At 42.8% G+C, this 18,912-nt stretch overlaps 1 protein-coding gene across 1 annotated transcript in view; it reads right to left on the minus strand.

Moving 5' to 3' along the window:
- Positions 1 to 18,682, minus strand: part of VWA3B (von Willebrand factor A domain containing 3B) — an 81,450-nt gene extending 62,768 nt beyond the window's left edge. Inside the window, exons 1-8 of the mRNA XM_066621325.1 lie at positions 18,673 to 18,682; positions 16,732 to 16,809; positions 14,624 to 14,857; positions 13,964 to 14,058; positions 12,548 to 12,798; positions 8,985 to 9,144; positions 6,491 to 6,660; positions 4,612 to 4,733 (exon numbers count right to left, since the gene is read on the minus strand). Of these exons, the coding sequence (XP_066477422.1) occupies positions 4,612 to 4,733; positions 6,491 to 6,660; positions 8,985 to 9,144; positions 12,548 to 12,798; positions 13,964 to 14,058; positions 14,624 to 14,857; positions 16,732 to 16,809; positions 18,673 to 18,682 (1,120 nt within the window). The remainder of the gene's footprint in view (positions 1 to 4,611; positions 4,734 to 6,490; positions 6,661 to 8,984; positions 9,145 to 12,547; positions 12,799 to 13,963; positions 14,059 to 14,623; positions 14,858 to 16,731; positions 16,810 to 18,672) is intronic.
- Positions 18,683 to 18,912: the final 230 nt, after the last annotated feature.

Here is an 18,912-nt window from a genome sequence, read left to right on the forward strand (position 1 = left end):
GGGGGGGCAATGTCACCACCCTAGTCACCAGAAGAAAAGAATGAGGACCATTTTGGATGTTACAGCTCAGGACCCAGGAAAGTCCATGTTGGAATGCCATATTTCTGTTTTTCTTATCCTTATTTTGTAGTGCATCCTTTCAGGAAGCACTCTGTAAATAGGCTCCAAACAAGCAAGACAAGCCACCGCTCCAGTGCCTTCTCTGCTGCAAAATCGCTCTCACCCTCTCAGACCTAGTTGGAACTTTCCGATTGGCTGGGCATGATGTCATAACTGCAGCTATAATGCTAGGTAAAAGCACAAGACTAATTGTGCTCTCTTTTAATGTGTAAATTTTTTTCCATCAAAGCATTAAGACATGGCATACAAAGCAATTCGAGGAGACTACCACATTTGTGGGGTGATTAAAACCACTCAGCAATTCAGTCATAAAATTATGCCTGGGCCCTTCCTTTCAGCAGCAGCAGCTCTCAGTCCATCCACTGAAGTATAAACTTGACACTTGGGGAGAGGGGAAGGAAAATTTCCCTCTTACAATGGAATCCAGCAAGGAGGCTCTGTTCACTGTAAGCAATTGTTAAACTGCTGCTGAATCAAACTGAAATAAGGGGAATTAGAAAGTTGCCCCTCCTAGACGTTTCACATTTCTTAGTAAAAGACATCTGAATAAAGGACACACAGTACTTCCAAGAAAGAAAGAGGGAAAGACTGATATTCTTCCTTTGCCTACGTTTTACATTCTTATATATTTATAATTAATATTCATTATGCTCCAGGATAATGGGGTTCTCTGTTGTTCTGCAACTCCAAGGGCACAACGCAATGTGCTCTCTTTGACCCTACATATTTCAGGGACTGTCCCCCTGTTTACATCTCACTATGAGCCAGAAAACCAAGCCACCATACCGTGAAATACCATGTGGATATTTCAACCTGGGTTCATGTTTAAACCCAGCACGGTGCCTGCTGCCAATTCAGAGTTATGGGTCAATCTTTTCCTAGGGTGGGATGGGTATGATATCTGACAGAAGCAGACATTTTTGCACCCTCCAGAAGTCAAAACAGTGCCCCTCTTCTCTGGACAAGAGCTTTTTTTTTTTTTTTTTAAGGACAGTTGAAAGAAGAGGGCAAATATATAACTCCTGGAATCCGCTACACAAAGCAGCTACTCTGCATGAGGTTTTGAAAAGATCTTCTGCATAAAACTTGTTTGGGCATGAGTTTTGAAAGGAGCAAGCAAATACATAGTTATTTTAATTTATAGGGGATTTTTGAGAAACAAGTTTTGAGAAACAAGTTTTTTATTTAAATTAGCTCATTATTACCCACTCTGAAAGTAGAATACAGGCTAGAATAAGAGCTCTTCCTCAGATGAACTAGGTTGAACTAGGTTGAACTACTGAACTAGAGTTCAGAAAACCCTGAGTTAGTTCAAAATACGGCAACTTGTTAGTGAGTTGCCAACTAAGAGCCAATCGTCAACAGCGCACACTGGCTCACTGCTAGCACACGCTGTTGCAAATGGGCCATAAAGCACATTTGCAAGCCCTCAGCACCAGCCCAGCACCAGCTCACTGCCAGCTGATGCTGGGCTAGCGTCGGTGGAAAGCCGGTGCTCCGCCTCTCAGTGGTCGCCCGAACCGCTGGGCAGCAGAGAGGTAGGTGGGGGCGTGTGGGGAGGCGTGGAAGAGGCATTATGGGGCAGAGGAGGGGAGAGCAGCTGGTGGAGAGGAGGTGTGCTGGGGGGAGGGAGCAGGACAGAAGGAGGGCAGAACCAGTGGAACTCAGCTCCTCTGGATCCTGAACTCTGTGTCGGGCCCTGCGGACCACCATGGAGGCTCTTGATTTTGCAGCAGCCCATCACAGGGCTACTTTTCTTATCTGAGGCAAGTGGACGAATGTCCTCTTCCCAAGGAGCCACCAGCGGCTGTCCAGCACACTTAGGATACTGCGGCAACCATTTTAGGCACCACAGCAGCCCCACACACCGGGCAGCTTAGGATTGGGCTGTAACTTGGCAACCATCAACATCATGAAGCTACTTCAATATATGAAGTACATGGCAAAATGAATGAATGAATGAATGAATGAACAGTATGTTCCTATGCATGCCTGCTCAGAAGGCTTATTCCCAGGAAAGCGTGCATAGGATTGCAGCCAAAATCATCTTGTATTGATGCAAAATTTATATATATATTACAAATATATTGATGTAAATCTGTTGATGCAAGTCTTGATTGTATCGATATAAGTACAGTACTTGTACTGGTGTAAAATATCACATGATGCAAAAGACACATATAGCCTGAATGCAATTGTCTGTATGAGTTGCCTGGATGTAAGTCAACATTGCCATTTGGAAATGGCACTCATATATATGACTTCCACTCATATAAATCAGGTTTCAATAGAGACTGTTTCCTTCCCATAGTACACTCTTTTCTGTTCACACACACAGTTTGTCAAACATTCTTTTAAGTTATCAAGCGCTTGGATTTTTATTCACCTTGTCAAAACTAAATTGATGGAATATATGAACTGCCACCCTTATGTGATAGATTTTCCCCTCCTCTTCATTGGCCAATTGTATTTTTCATGAATCTCCAGCCTAGTAATACATAGAACTTAAGCAGAAAATTGTCATTTCACTCTTCCCCAAAAGACAGGAAATAGGGGGTGTCCTGCACAATTAATTGAAAATGGACTTGAAATAGAATGCTGTGATCTTTTTCCTCCCACACAGCACAACGAACCATTCATCAGCCTGCACAGTTATAAAACTGAGGGCTGCTGTAGCGTGGTGTCTACGAGACTGAACTGTGAATCAGGATTTCCCCACTTTGAATCTGCCATAAGGTCATGCGGTGACCAAAGTAGTAGTAGTAAATCTTTATTACGGTCATAAGACCAGCCACCGGTGACCAAAGGCAAGCCACTCCCTCACAGCTTCCACTCCCCAACTGCAAGTTGTCCATAATCTCATACTTAAATACCTTGGGGGTAGTTAACAAAGATTCTATCAAGATAAGGTATGTGAAGTGCTTTGCACTCTGTACAAATGCTAAGCACAATATTATAATATGGTTAAAACTGTCCCCCTGATCCTTTTATTGTTCTATGGGTGGGCGCTACCAGGTGTTCCATCGAAATGCCTTTCAGATGAACTTAGATGTCAGAATTGGTGCATGCACAGTTTTGACACAGTTTCCAGGTTGTTGTTTTACTGTTCTCCTTATATGTCACTAATGTACACAAACCCATATGCATGTTAATGTTATGCATGTTAATACTATTAATAATAATAATAATGTTGATTACAATATGGCAAGGAATTTGCCACTGCTGACTAGGTCATAAGTGCTTATCGGTACACTTGCTGCACCAGTACAAAGACCCATCTAGTCCAGCATCGTTTTGCCTACAGAGGTACACCAGCTGCCTCTGGGAAGCCCACAAGCAGGATACAAAGGTCAACTTCTCTCCCACCACTGTTCTCCTGCACCTGGAACTGAGGCATACCACCACTGCACCTGGAGGTAACTCATAGCCAGCATGACTAATAACCGGGGAGAGACCAGCAATTCAGTCCTCCACATTACTACATCCTGTGGGTGTGAATTCCACAGATTAATTGTGTACTGTGTGGAGAAGTACTTCCTTTTGTCAAACTACATGTGACATGAAATGGCTCACTGTGGAATTACAAGTTGATGTTTACTACCACGTAGCAGCCACACAGGACCACCTTTTGAATTGGGACTGTGTCACAGAGGTAGTGGGTATCTGGTCCTTAACCTCCATGCTACTTCCCTGTAGAAAATCATGCCCCTGAAGTGACTATTCATTATGGCACACTGCACTTTTAGCACTAAGTAGTGGTTTCAGGGACATAATATTCAATGGGAAAGAGAATGATGGTTAGGGTGAAATACCCCCTACTGCCACAGCACAGATCTGATCCATACCATCCATGTGGCATTACATGTTGTTAAGAGGCACCTTTCAAGTGGGTGGAAAGCAACTGTTCCTATTCTCACCCCAGCATTGCACCATTTTCCAGGGGACATTTGCTGGTGCCTTCGTTGCATCCTTTTTTCAGGACTGTTCTGGACATGGAACAACCTCTTCATTTATTCTGCTACATATAACTGCTTCATAAACCTTTTTTGTTGAAAAACAGTATATAAATACTGTATTTATTATAACAATAATATTAAAATGGCAGCTTGAAATGAAAAGATTTGTACTTTCCCTCAGAAAAGTGTTACCTCAGAAACATACACAGACTCTGGTCTTGGAGGATCTCCAAGCAACAAGTTCCTCTGTTGCAGGGCACTTTATGTTACTGACTCTTTCCTTAGCAAATACACACACACCGCTCTTGACCATACCACACTACTGACTATACCAGCACTGTTCTTTATCTTCTTTTCCAACAAGCACAACAGTAGCCTTTCTTTCTCCATGCTGTGTTAAAGGATTATTCCTCCCCCCCACGTCACCTCCATTAAACCACAGTAGCTCTTCTAGATGAAAATGTGATTTTGCCAAGAAATGTGAAGATGCCAAGAATGACAAATAATCCTGGGTTGTCATCATTGTTCTTTTTACCTGCAGGCTGGCCCCCTTTCAATTTTCTTGCGTTCTGCATAGATCGACTTCTCTCATCCTTGTCCTGGTTTACTTGCCCCATCAGGTCTTCATAGTCCATTCTCTCAATAAATGCATGGAACCTGATGGATGAAGCATTTTAATCTGTGAGCCACCTTTGTGAATATGCATCCAGTTGAAATCATCACTATAGTGCCTGATGTGAACAAGCGTCACTGCACTATACTCACTGAGGTTGCAATTCTATGCGCACTTTCCTGGAGTAAGCCCAACTGAGCGGAATGGGACTTACTTCTGAGTAGATATGCATAAACTTGTGCTGTGACTCTCCTTTGTGCCTTCTTTGCAACTCAGAAATTCCTGTTGTGGCACATCCTTGCAATGAAGATGCCAAAACTAGATTCATTCAGAAAATAAAGGCGAATGATATGGCATCTTTGAATGGTCACTTTCTTGTGTATCAGCTTACTACATGAGTTATGTGTCACTGCCTTTTAGTCACTCTGACCTTCTGATCATGTTTACAGACCACGGACAACTTATCTATCATATCCCTAGAGTACCTCAACCCCGATGCATTGTTCTCAGGGCTTCCTGAGGACAGGGCTGGTCCAGCAATGAGGCAGACTGAAGTGGCTGCTTTGAGACACTGACTGAAAGACAACTGTCCAGGCCTGACTGCAATCCACCCTGGTTCACCACATAACAAGCCACTTCACCATGCACTGCAATCCTTTTGCCTCTCTCCGAGAGCAAGCAAGAGGAAGGCTGGGGTAGCAGTAACCCAACGCTTCTTCTAGTACTGCTGCCACAAGCAACTGCAGCAGTGGTGCAGGCAAAAGAAGCAACAGGGGGCCTCAGTGAAGCTGTTCTTATTGCTCCCCTTCCAGGAGACAGCTCAAAACATGATTCTTACATCTCTGCCCCTGCCTCCTCCTTTCCTGCTGGGTGGGACCAGCTGCAGCTAGATGGGCAAGAAGGAGGTGGCTCAACCCTCAACCATTCCTTACATTTCTCACCCCACCCAGTGCTGTGCAGGATCAACCAACCAACTTGGGCAGAGTATGCTGGGAGCAGAAGAGGACTCTTCTTCCAGCATGCTTCACTCAGCCTGTTTGTTTAAATCACCTAGGAGGAAGTAAACAGGTGGTACTGGGGAAGGGAAAGGTAGGTGGGGATTGCTCCACTTCCTTCTCACCAGCCCACGTCTTTCCACTACAGCCCAATTAAGGTTTCAGGTCCCACCATTTTAAGCACCATACAAAGGGGGGGGGAGTCTCCAAACCAATTCTCTGCACAGATCGTTTGCACTCATGCATAGTCTAAATCAGGGGTGCCCAAACCCCGGCCCGGGGGCCACTTGTGGCCCTCGGAGGCTCCCAATCAGGCCCGCAGGGAGCCCCCAGTCTCCAATGAGCCTCTGGCCCTCCGGAGACTTGCTGGAGCCCATGCTGGCTCGATGCAACTGCTTTCAGCATGAGGACGACTGTTCGACCTTTCACCTGAGCTGTGGGATGAGGGCTCCCTCTGCTACTTGCTGTTTCACATCTGTGATGCAGCAATGGCAGCAAAGGAAAGGCTGGTCTTGCTTTGTACAAGGCTTTTTATAGGCCTTGAGCTACTGCAAGACCTTCATTCATTCATATAACTTCCATCTCTAATAAATTCATTTATGTAAATTTATTCAAATTTTAAATGTAAATTAATTCCTTTTCCCCCCCGGCCCCCGACACAGTGTCAGAGAGATGATGTGGCCCTCCTGCCAAAATGTTTGGACACCCCTGGTCTAAATCAAAACAGAAGCACAGCATCAGCAAGGATTTGTGAACCCATTCACAAAATGGCCCTGAGAGCATTAAATATTACATTTACCTCATACCTGCCATTGGTGAGTTGACTCAGCTCCTTTAAGAAACTAATTGTATCTTCCTCCCTGGCATTAAAGGACACTGTGTGGATTGGACATGGGCTCCTTGAAATCTTCTTTAGGAGCAAGTACTTCACGCATTCTGGCATATCACCCACAGCAAAGTAGTACACCGCTTCTGTCTGTAACAGGGCAAGTCACAGCAAAATTAGTAATACATTTGTAACTCAGAGGACTTGTAGTGAGCTCTGAGTACATGGAAAGGCTTCTAAGATCCCTCCTGGCCCAACAGTACGAAAAAAACAGATGCATCCATGGCATTTAACAAGCCAAGACTTGGAAAATGGGGAAACAAATTCTGGCTAAGTACATGAAAAAGCTAGACACCACAGTGCACATGCACAAATTAAAGTACTACTCATTTAAAGCAGCACTTTGAACTGCTATGGATATCAGTGGGATATGCCCAAGCCCTGTTCTACAGAGATCTGGAAATTGCTGATTGACTTTCAGTGATGCCAGAGCTCATCCTAAGTATGGATGTGTGTAGGAACTCCCTGTGAACTCCATATGGCATTGTTTTTGCATCAGACAGGAAGGAATGCACAAATAGAAAATGCATGAACTCATCCAATCCCATTTCCCTGGTCTGCAATACAAGAGATCACCACAGGCTGAACAAAGGCTCCATGGGGATTGCAGGGAATCAATACACTGTGGCATATATCTAATCCTTCCCAACAGTCCCAGGTAGATATCATCTATGCTTAATAGCATAGTTAATATCTGGGTGCATTTTAACAAATAAGCTGTGATGGCACATGAGGAAAGAGAATCAGTTACTAGGATAGTGACTGGTGTCCATTCCCTCCCCCCCCCCACCCGCCCCAGTGCAATTCGGAAATAATTCCCGTTGACATTAGTAGCAATATGCAGGTATAAACGGACATCACATCAGACTACTGCTGCTAATTCTACCTGTATCTTGATTAGGACAAATTCTGCCCACAAACACATGCTCATAGATAAATGCGTACATACTGTACTTCAATCAAGGAATGATTGGCCAGAAAGCTACACTACTTGTACCTGTTGCTAATTCTTGTCATTTGGAGCTATTTGCAGGTTTTCCACCCACTATACCTGTTTGCTGCTATCATTTGTTTTACTAAGCATTCATTAAAAGCCTTTCTGCAGATCAAAGCTGAACCAATGATCAAAATTTAGCTATTACAAAACAGTATACCGGGTAGAGCAAAGTAAAAAGGTTATACTAGTATTGTTGGGAAATAACAATTCCCAACCTACTCCCACAAATTCCTCCATCTCTCCACATTCAGAAGAGACTGAAACTCCAGCAGGCCGTATCAAGAGATTGGTGCTCCATCTGTACAGGGTAATTTAGGGCCCAATCCCGAACTTGGCCAGTGCTGGGTGTCGTAAACATGCAACGAAGCACATTTACTGCACCCGGTGCTCCTTATAGTCAGGCGCTAGACCAGTGCTGGCAGGAAGTGGATGTGCAAGTTCAACCACCAGATGTTGGTGGCTTCTGGGGGGGAAGGGTGGAACAAGGGCGGGGGAAGGGTGGGAAGGCGGGAGGAACCAAGCTGAACCAATGATCAGGAGGGGACAGGGATTGGCAGAGCTCTGCTCAGCCGGATTCTGCTCTCCAGGTCAAACCAGAGGCCCGACATGGAGTCTCTCAAAACTGTGCCAGCAAAATAGCCAGCACAGATTTGAGAAGCCCCATTGCAGGGCTTGGGGCTTTCCCCAGGGAAAGTCCTCTTCCCCCAAGGAGACCTCCAGTTCTTTCTCTACTGTTAAGACACAGCAGCAGCTGCTTTGGCACTGCTGCTCCAGAAGGGGCCAGGAAACTCAGGATTGGGCTGTTCGGTTCACACTTCTGTGGAGAGAGATGATTGGACTGTGTGTAATCTGCAGTTGCATGACTGCACAGATGCAGAAAAAGATATATTGCAAAATTCAATATCTAAAAATTCAATTTTCATTAAAAAGCAAGTTTCTAGCCCTTGTGGTGGAGAAAGAAAAACTTAAGATATGCTGAAACAGTGACTGGCAACGTCAAAAAGTTAGGAGAAAGGTTGAGCAGGATTCCCAGTAGCCAACAAACATGACTTATGTGCCCTGTATAATACAGGAATAGTAAGTATATGCAGCTCTGAGAGATATACACTTGAAAAGATTGTCAAACACATATAACAATTTAACGATGCTCCTTAATGTCATGGAAACATTTGCTCCGTGGAAAGTAAAAAACAAAGCTCCCGCTTTCAGAATGTGATACTGTTGTGTACATATGATATTGGTAGGCTCTCATCTGCAGATCAGCTTGAAAGAAATTCTTTCTAAATAGCCCCCATGTTCTTTTATTAGTATTTAGCCTCTTCATAATTCTTCACTGGAATTCTACACTTGTAATCTATTTTCATTGGACATCCTTAGCCATAATTCTAAAGACTTCTGGAAATATGCATACGATTACCGTTTCATCAAACAATGCCTCCATGATCGCTTCTGTGGGGCCCGTGTGGCAAACAGCTGACATGGGATCCAGCTCCCAGAGCCATTCAACAGCAGCCTCTACAGAATGTTTGGTCACAGGAACAGCTTTCTCCTGCCACTTGACGAAATCTTCAGTAGCTCTGCACAAGGACAGCAGCTAAAACATTCAGAGGAAGTACCAAACTGCCGTGCAATAGTGAACTTGCAAACTAAAAGGAATCTATGTCCAGGCATCAACCTGGGGGATTGGGGGAAGGGGTCCTTATCCACAGTCTAGACAAGACATATGATCTAAGTGCCAAATGTCCAGAAAAATGTCTGCAGACTTTCTCAGGCAAATTACTTTGATTGACATGCAGCGACCAAGTCTGGCTCACTCTCCCTGTCTGACAGCTGCCTATGAGAAAAAGGAGAGGGCTTTAGAGCACAGCACTGATCAAAAGAATTTTGTGCTAAAGATCCGATTGTCAGATAGCTGTTACAATGGGATCAGCCCTGAGGTTCCCCCAACATTTGAAAATGGAGTCAGGATGGAAGACAAGCCACAGCACTCTTTTTGCCCATGCTTTAAGGGCCAGTCAGTATTCCTTAGGAGGCTGGATTTAGTACAGGGGATTTCAGTTGCTGATCCCAGAATACACTAAGAACCCAATCCTATTCAACTTTCCAGCACTGATGCAGCCATGCCAATAGTGCATGTGCTGCGTGCTGCAGTGGGGGGGGGGTAGTCACCTCCTCAGGACACAATCCTAATCAACTTTCCAGCACTGACATAAGGGCAATGCAACTCCAAGGTAAGGGAACAAACATTCCCTAACCTTGAGGAGGCCTCTGTGGTTGCCACCCAACTGCAGGATGCAGCACATGCCCCACTAGAACAACTATGCCAGTGCTGGAAAGTTGGTTAAGATTGCGCTCTTAATGTAAGAAAATGTCTGCTCTCTTACCCTCAGGGCTGCATTGCGGTTACATTGATGCTGGAAAGTTGGGTAGGATTGGGCCCAAAGAGAAGTACTGGGGAGGGCTGTAGCTCAGTGGTAGAGCACATGCTTTAAATATACAAGGACCCTTGATAGCCTTGATCCTTGATATCTCTAGGTAGGCTGGGAAAGATCCTTCTCTGAAACCATGGTTTGCTTCTAGCAGTTGAAGTAGACCAGTGTTTCTCAAACTGTGGCTCTGGACCCACTAGGTGGGTCACAAGCTAACTTCAGGTGGGTTCCCATTCATTTCAAGGTGCATTTTATTTTTAATATATTAGACATGATGTTACCAAATATAACTGCATTTGGGTAAATGTGACAGATCTGTACTTTTACACAAAATGTACACTACATGTATGCTTTTAACGACAGTCAATGAGGTTACTCCTGGGTAAGCGTGGATAGGATTGCAGCCTTTGGAAAGTTTGGGGAATTATTTTAAAATAGATTACCAACTGCTTGGGAGGGTTAGGAGTGTGGTTCCTTATTTTGAATAAATTTTTAAACTTATACTTATTGTAAACTTTTAATTTACCTACTTACTTAATTCGATTTGATTTTGTTATATGAGGGGTGCTAAAAAATTTTTCCTGCTTGATGATGTTACTTCCAGCCATGACATCACTTCCAGGTGATGTCTTACAGTCCTTACAGGACACTTGCAGTCCTTCCAAATTGTCCTGACAGATTGTCATTCCAAAAAGTGGGTCCCAGCACTAAAAAATTTGAGAACCACTGGAATAGACAATAATAATCTATGTGGGCCAATGATCTGATTCAGGATGAGGCAGCATCCTAAGCCAAAATAAACATGGTCATAAATTAACATACAATTTGTTTGACTCAAGCAACAGCTGTGTTCACTACATAAGAATCAAGGTCTGAGGAAACTTTTTACTACATTAAATTTTCTTGATGTGTCATCATTGTAAGGCATCTATATTGTGTCTCTCAGGCAACAGGTATGCAGATTTACTTCATACTGATTGTGAACATAGCAACTCCCAGTTGGCTGCCATCGCTTTGGAAGCAAAGTTTACAAATTGTGATCAAGTTTATAAATTGTGATAAAGTCAATGGAATACCAGTTCCATGAGGAAAATGTAAGAAATAATCCACAACCACAAAAAAAATGAAATGCTCCAACTGAAGAGCTAAATGAAAGTTTTTTCTTAAAAAAAACACATTAAAAGTAAATAAATAAATAAAAGAAGACACAATCTTCCAAATAAACATGGTCAATCAGTCAATTTACACTACAGTTCTGGGGTTCAGATGCATAAAATATCTGACTTGAAGCAGGAAAATCTACACATAGGGCAATCAATGCTGAATAATGCATGCAAGTATAAATCAATGAATTTTCCCACAACAAACACTGAAGCAGCAACTGGGGCAGAATTTGACCCCCATTTTAACATTACTTTGTGAGAAAACTCTGTTCTCTCCATTGTGAGAAAGTTCTATTCATAATCGATACCACACAAACATTTTGCCATTCAAACGTTTTGTGTAAATCAGCCTTTAGACTCACTGAAGTCAAAGACAAGGCATACGACTGCAGGTTTAAGAGACCACCGCATTTACGCTTACGGTCAAGGGTCCATCTAGCCCAATACAGTCTATTCTGACTGGCAGGGGGTTTCAAACCAGATCAAGAGTTTCAGGCAGTCTTGCCCCTTAGTATTGGAAGAACTGGAATTTAAACCAGAAGCCATGCATTCTATTACTGAGCTATAGCCCTACAACAGAGTATGAACACATTTTTGAACCATTTTTTTTAATGAGTTATTAGACATCAGAATATTCAACTTCTCTTCTCACGACACTAGGTCAATTACCCTCTTACATAAGGCACATACGATCCTGATGCACAGCATGTATTTGTGCTAAACCAACCAGTGCTACGGATAGTTGTCCTTTCCTATAGTCCCAGGAAATTCCTTTCATTGGCCAGGTTCTCAAAACAAGCAGGACTGGGAAGCATCACGTCTCTCTGCTGCTATCTACACAGTAAGTGTGAGAGGAGGTGTTTTTCTCATATAGTTCTTGTTTCAAAAGTGCACTCAATGCCATACCACTTATTTTGAGATAACTCACCCTTGTTAAATTCTATGTTCACTCAATCAGGATTCCTGGTCATCCTGGTCAGATGAAAGAGACCAGTGATAAAGAAGGACCTGTTCAGTTGCTCAGTATGTGTATATGTGACAGATTTTTTTTTTGAAAGTTACAGATTTTAAGGAAGTGGAAAGAATGCCATTTAAGACTTCAGTTATTAAAAAAAAAAAAAAAGATACAGGGCTGGAAGTAAATCTTCTCCACTTAAAGATTGCCACCATTTTGATGGAGATCTTATATCATCCCATAAAAAGGAGATTGTCCACTCACAGTATCAGATAAATGGCATTGCAGACAAAGTGTAATTGTATCCACCAAGCATATCTCTCTGACACATTTCCAAATTGCCCACTCTTATCTTAATACAGAGCTGTAGATTACAGAGTGCTGGTAACGCTCAATAAAGCATGGGAGATAAAACTTCATTCCTCTTACTTACTGAATGAGGTTAAATTTTGCGATTTGGGACACTTGCTGCCTGAGGACCATGGAAAGGGCTTCTCGACACAGATCAAACTGATCTCCAGAAGCAATGCCAAAATCCAGTACAATGGTGATGCTCTGTTCCTGAATCACACCAAATAGTTGCCGGCTTTCAGTTGTTAGCCATTCCATCCTCTGTTTATACAGTTCAATAGCTACCTTAAGACAATCCATAAAATGACACAGAAGATCTTTTTTGGCTGTCAGCTACATTTAAAAAAGAGAGAGAAAGAAAACAGTATACTTGAAGCCAGTGGTCTTCAACATTTTTCATGCCACGACCCCAGTAAATAAAGTAAGAGACTGGGGACCCACCATTGATCCTGCCCCCCTCCCAGAACACCATCTTCCTGCCCCCACTGCCATCCACTCCCCATCCCATTACGCCCTTCCAGCACTGTTCACTGTAACCAAATACTCTTATCAGAGAGAGCAGAAAAAGTTACCATGAACCCTGGCACTAGTGAAAGCTATTTTACCACAATTGCTAAAGATCTGAGCAGGACTGGTGCACAATCTCCTGGATCCTGAGGGGTACACCAGATGTCTCCCCCTTTACCTGGTGGGGCTCTAGTCTAGTGGCCTTCAACCTTTTTCATTCCTGTAAGTTGCCACAACCCCACAACAGAGGCTTCAGGAACTCATTGGGGTCCCGACCCCAAGGTCAGAGAACACTGCTTTAAGCAAGCAGCAGAACGAGAAGTATTGCAACCCTTTCAATGCCATGGGGCATTTAAAGGTGCAGGCAAAACCCCCCAACTGAGACCTTACAAATTGATTTCAAGGATGTCTACATGAAGTATGTGGCAAGCCCATAAATATTAACAGGGATGGCTTTGTTGCAGATAGCTGAATCTGTTCTTGTTTTCTGAAGCCAAATACAACCTGAAGTCAAACTGGAACATTATTATACAAAGCATATTTACTAACAAGTCCAATCAGTATTCCAAACTATTATAAGAATTGAATCTTCCACCCAAATCAAGTTTTTTGCATAGACCATTCACCCTATGAAACTATAATGAAGAAAGGAAATTCAAAATCTGAAAATTATCCAGGGCAGTGGCTCTTTGCTAAATCACTGAAAATGATAGATCAAACTAAAACCTCTCATCTGACATCCAGCCTTAGGCTCTTTCCTGTTACTTGCATCCTCAGTTGGGGAGGTGGGAATTCTCCAAACAAGAATCAACAAGTCAGCCCGAATTCTGCAAGCACCAGTCCAACATGAAAGAACATCAGTCATCCCCTTTTTACAGCCATAAGGCAGGTTACTGATCTGTTCTAGGCACCTCATTCTGTCAACATCATATTATCTTACAAAAAGGAAGAAAGTTAATACTCTAGGAAACCATGAATCTGTCACACTTACATTGTACAGCTTGCCATCTTGTGGTGTCACAAACTGACGATATAGTCCGTTTGCATAGCGGGAAGCCACAAGTTTTCCCAAGATGGACACATAATCTAGAATACAAATGGAAGTTTTACATGTGTGGTTTCCATTGTGTAGTGTTATTCTTGCAAACCAGTTCTTGAAAGTAGATCCCACACAACCACACAGGGAGACTTTTGTAAACTTCAAGAGTAAAAACTTCTTCATCTTTTCAGGATGTAAGCATGGTACAAAAGGTTGACATACATATGTGTGGGTGGGTTGGCTGGAATACATTTTTCTGGGTTTCTAACTTTTTTTGTTAGATTGTACAAACACAGAAAATGTGGTCAAAAGGTCCAGCAGGACCTAAACCTTGACCTTGTTCTGGGTTTCAGTCCTCAAGGTGGGGCTGCACGTTGTTTTATTCTCTTTCCCACTTCTCTGTCATCTGAAAGAGGTCATTAGGGAGACACCATGACACACAGCAAAATCCTGTACAGGTGCACTCAGAAGTAAATCAGACTATGTTCAATGGACCTTACTCTCAGATAAGTGTGTAGAGAATTGCAACCATAATTTTGAAAAATGAAAAAAAAGATGCAAGGTATGCAAAGCTAACATCTGCTTTCCACAATCACTCCATGTGTGTCTTACCTTCCTTGTGCTGAAATCCAATTTGGGACAAAATCTGAGGAAAGGACAGCTTGTTCCTCTTGAGCCCATGCAGGTGAAGCCACTTAGTAGAGGAGATGAGAGGCTGCACATCCAAGTCCCACTGAAGACCATCCCTATTGCGCTTTCCTTCATTTTCCTCAGGGGTCTTTTTGAAGGCAGGGAGAAAAGTAGATTTTTCAAGATCTTTTTTATGTTTCCCATCAAAAGGAATTTCTGCAAAAAAGTCAAGTTTATAGAAGAATTACTGCCCAGTAGTATTCAGGGCCTATGTCAGCGGATCTCCTGATCCACTAAGATACCAGCTGAGGTACCAGCTGATGGCTCCCTGAAGCCCTGTCTGAGCAGGTAAGTTAATGGTGGGAGTGATTTGAGGGTGGTTTAGGGGAAGACCGGGGTGAGGACTGGGCCAAACCAGGTGTGGGACAAAGCAAGCACATCAAGATCCTATCCCCCTTTCCCCAACCCAACACACTCCCATTGGTGACCAGGTGGTAAACTATTTTTACTTACCTCTCCCAGGCCATTTGGTCACATCCCCCCACAATACCATGCAGCACATGCTCCACTGGCACTGCTATATCGTGCACACTGGTGGGATTTGGCTGCCCCTAATTGCATTCCCCTCCTTCCCCAAATATTTCTTTCCCCTACCACATGGGTACATAAGAAGTTGCTTCCTATGAGTCACTATTGGTCCATCTAGTTCAGAATTGTCTATGTAAATGAGGCTGCAATCCTAACCTCACTTTACTGAGAGTAAGTCCCATTGAACACAATAGGACTTCTGAGTAGACCTGGTTAGGATTGTGCTCTAATTCTCCAGAGTTTCAGACAGGGGTCCTTCCCAGACTTACCCAGAGATGTGAGGAACTGATCCCAGGACCTTCTGCATGCAAAGTATATACTCTATTACTGAGCTACTGTTCCCATATCGTTTATTGCAGGGGTCTCCAAACTTTTTGGCCAGAGGGCCGCATTAAATATCTGGCATGGTGTTGAGGGCAGGAAAAAAAAAATTTAAATATAAAATTTATTTAAATAAATTAGAATTGGAACTTAGATGAGTGAATAAATGAATGAATGGGATCATTCATTTAACCTCTCTGGCCCTTGAATACACTCCAGATGCAACCAGAGCATAGTTCCAGTGATGTTTGGCCAAGTGGGGCAGAGGTTTTCAGGGAACAAGAAGCTGGCCACGGGCTGGATAGAGGCTCACTGCAGACCACATCTGGACCCCGGGCCAGGGTTTGGAGACCCTGGTTTATTGCATTCTTATGGCCCTTCTATTTTAGAACACTCTATTAAACAGACTGTTGCCCAGTTGAACTATAGGCATATACTTTACCTCTGCAGAAAGTATCAATGGCTGCCAAAGGTCTCAATAGTTTTGTATAAAAAATATAGCCCAGAGATAAACAAAAAGATGGTTTAAGCACAGTGAGTTCCACTGTGTAACTTCTTGTTTCACTATGGGCGCAATCCTAACCCCTTATGTCAGTGCTTTCCAGCACTGGCATAGTGGTGCCAATGGGACATGTGCTGCATCCTGCAGTTGGGTGTCACTCACGGAGGCCTCCTCAAAGTCAGGGAATGTTTGTTTCCTTACCTCAGAGCTCCATTGCCCTTATGTCAGTGCTGGAAAATACTGACAAATACTGAAAATACTGAAAAATACTCTTAACCAGGGGTGTCAAACATAAGACCCAGAGGCCGGATATGGCCTGCGGAAGCTTTTTATCCGGCCCTCAGACTCTCAGCTGCTGAGCAGTGCTGAGGTGTTACTACGTACTTAAAGGGCAGCCCCCACGAAAATTGGGCTCTTCCATATCTTGAAATATGATCAAGATTTGCGTGTTTTCTCTTCTCTCATTTGAAGTTAATGAATTCCTAAGTGAGGAAAAAGTGCTAATTTTTGGTTATGAGTTGTTTAATGACATCATTTCCTGCCTAGCAACATCACTTTTGGCCCTCAGCAAGCATCATGAATGCCATTCAGTATGAAACGAGTTTGACACCCCTGCTCTTAACTAATACACATGCATCAGCTCCTGTGCATGCACAGCCCAGCATATGCATATACTCACTTTCACTCCAGGCAATCTGTTTAGCCACGTTGCCAGTCATTCTCAGCACAGTGATTTTTTGTTTCCTCTTGTATTCCTCTGAAAACATGAAGAAGAAAAAAATTATGCTATGCTATGTTATGTCACCCAAAGCTGTCACTGGGATTCGTGCTGTGATGTTTGTGACTAATCTGTTCCTTAATACAGGACAGTCTTTTAGAATATCCGACATTAATCACAGGCTGTAGGACAAGGGAAGTCCAGGATTACAGTCTGTTGCTGGATGCAGAGAAAGAGCCAGAACATTAAACCCTGAATGTGTTCACAGTTCTCTATATTCTGAGTCTCATTTCTAAGGTCCCTGGCCTTCAAATCCCATCCCAATAGTTTGGTCCAGTGTTTCTCAACCAGTGGTACAGGTACCAGTGATACTTGAGCTGGTGCCTGGTAGTACTTGTGGAACCCCTGGACAGCCGCCCAGCAGTGAGACCAAGAATGCAACACATCAAACAGCAGTAGGAGGCTCGGCTTGGACACTCCCGTCCACCCTGAGCCTCTTACTGGTGTTTGTTGCATCACATCTGGCCTCCCAACCCAGAAGTAACTGGCAATGATGTCATCGCCAGTTATTTCCACTGGTACTTCAAATAGGTTAACCATGTAAAGTGGTACTGCGGAGGACAAACCTTGAGAAACACTGGTTTAGTCAATTCAAATAAATTCTTGTTGACTTGCTGGCCGCTTCTTTGGGTCGTAGAAAATGAAGGGTCTACACACAGAATTGTTTTGAAATTTAAATAAAACTTAGGTTTTATTATAAGTAAGACATAAGATTTTTAAGTAATCACACTGACTTCAGTAAAGGGGATCATGGGAATAAATATAGAGGGAGCTGGGTTTCTGGTTAATAAACCAACTCCAACAGGTTTATTAACCAGAAACCCAGCTCTGTATATTTATTCCCATGATCCCCTTTACTGGTCAATGTGATTACTTATAAGTCATGCTTCCTACTAGGCAGCATAAATACCTAACACAGAAAAAAGCAGGGGGAAAACATTCAAAACTACAGCTCAGATAATTGGCTCTCAGAGAACAACGTTCATTATAACTCATCTAAGAGGCCCATGTGAATCATGTGTGCATTGCATGATTAACTGATATTTGTGTGTGTTCATTGCAACAGCATGTTAGTGGAAATGTTTCAACTCTGAAAAGCACTCAGAGCTATTTTTCTATAAACATTTTTTTTTTCTGAATCATTGAGGTCTAGAGCCTGTTCAGGCATGATATACCTTCCTAGTGATATGGCAAAATGGTATTTGTCCAGTGCCACTGTCCACAATAGTCACTTGGGAAACATTAAGCAAGCTGAACTGAACAAAACAGAACAGAACAAAAAGACTATTGCTACCTTATCAATAAGTACTTCAGAATGTCCTGTATGTGTACATTGCACAAGAACACCAAACATTTGCCCATTGGCTGCAGTACCAAGTAGCAAGTTGTGCTTTTTGCCTTGAGAAAAAGAAATCTCTCTCTATTGACTACAGGAGACCAGAACTACAGCTGCTGATTGACCAGAGTGACAACAAAAGGATCTGGGTTCAAATCCTTCCTAGAGTCATTGACATCACATTACAGATTTCCTACACAAAGGCTGCAATTGTACACACATTTGACTGGGAGTCTCATTGAACTCAATGGGACTTCAGATTAGACACAGGCTTGCATTGAAGTTCACTTCCTTAAAAGGATTTGCAAGCATCCAAGACATGACAATGTATATGAAGCACACTATTATACTATTACATATGTAGATCAGTCACTGTAATGACCCAGTTTTGTTTACATAAGTAAGATTGTGGTTCAGAAAAAAAAATAATCTTATTATCTTTTATTTGTGACATAAATTATCACTGTATTTATCTTATGCATTAAGTTTCATATAAAGCCCCTCACCCAACCCCATCTCTTGCATTCCATGCCATTTGGACCTTTGTTCATAGATCTGGACCCACCCATGTGGCTGCTAATTGGAAATCATTGTTCCTGTCTCAGTACTTGAGTTAATTGACACAGCATAGCCAGGGAGGCTGCTTCATTTGCCATTAATAAATACCCAGTTATTATTATTAATCTATCACTGTAGCTGTAAATTGTCATTGTATTTAAGTTTCCATTCCAGGGTCCTCTGATCTC

This window comes from Tiliqua scincoides, chromosome 3 (genome assembly GCF_035046505.1).
Source record: "Tiliqua scincoides isolate rTilSci1 chromosome 3, rTilSci1.hap2, whole genome shotgun sequence".
Taxonomy (NCBI): Eukaryota; Metazoa; Chordata; class Lepidosauria; order Squamata; family Scincidae; genus Tiliqua; species Tiliqua scincoides.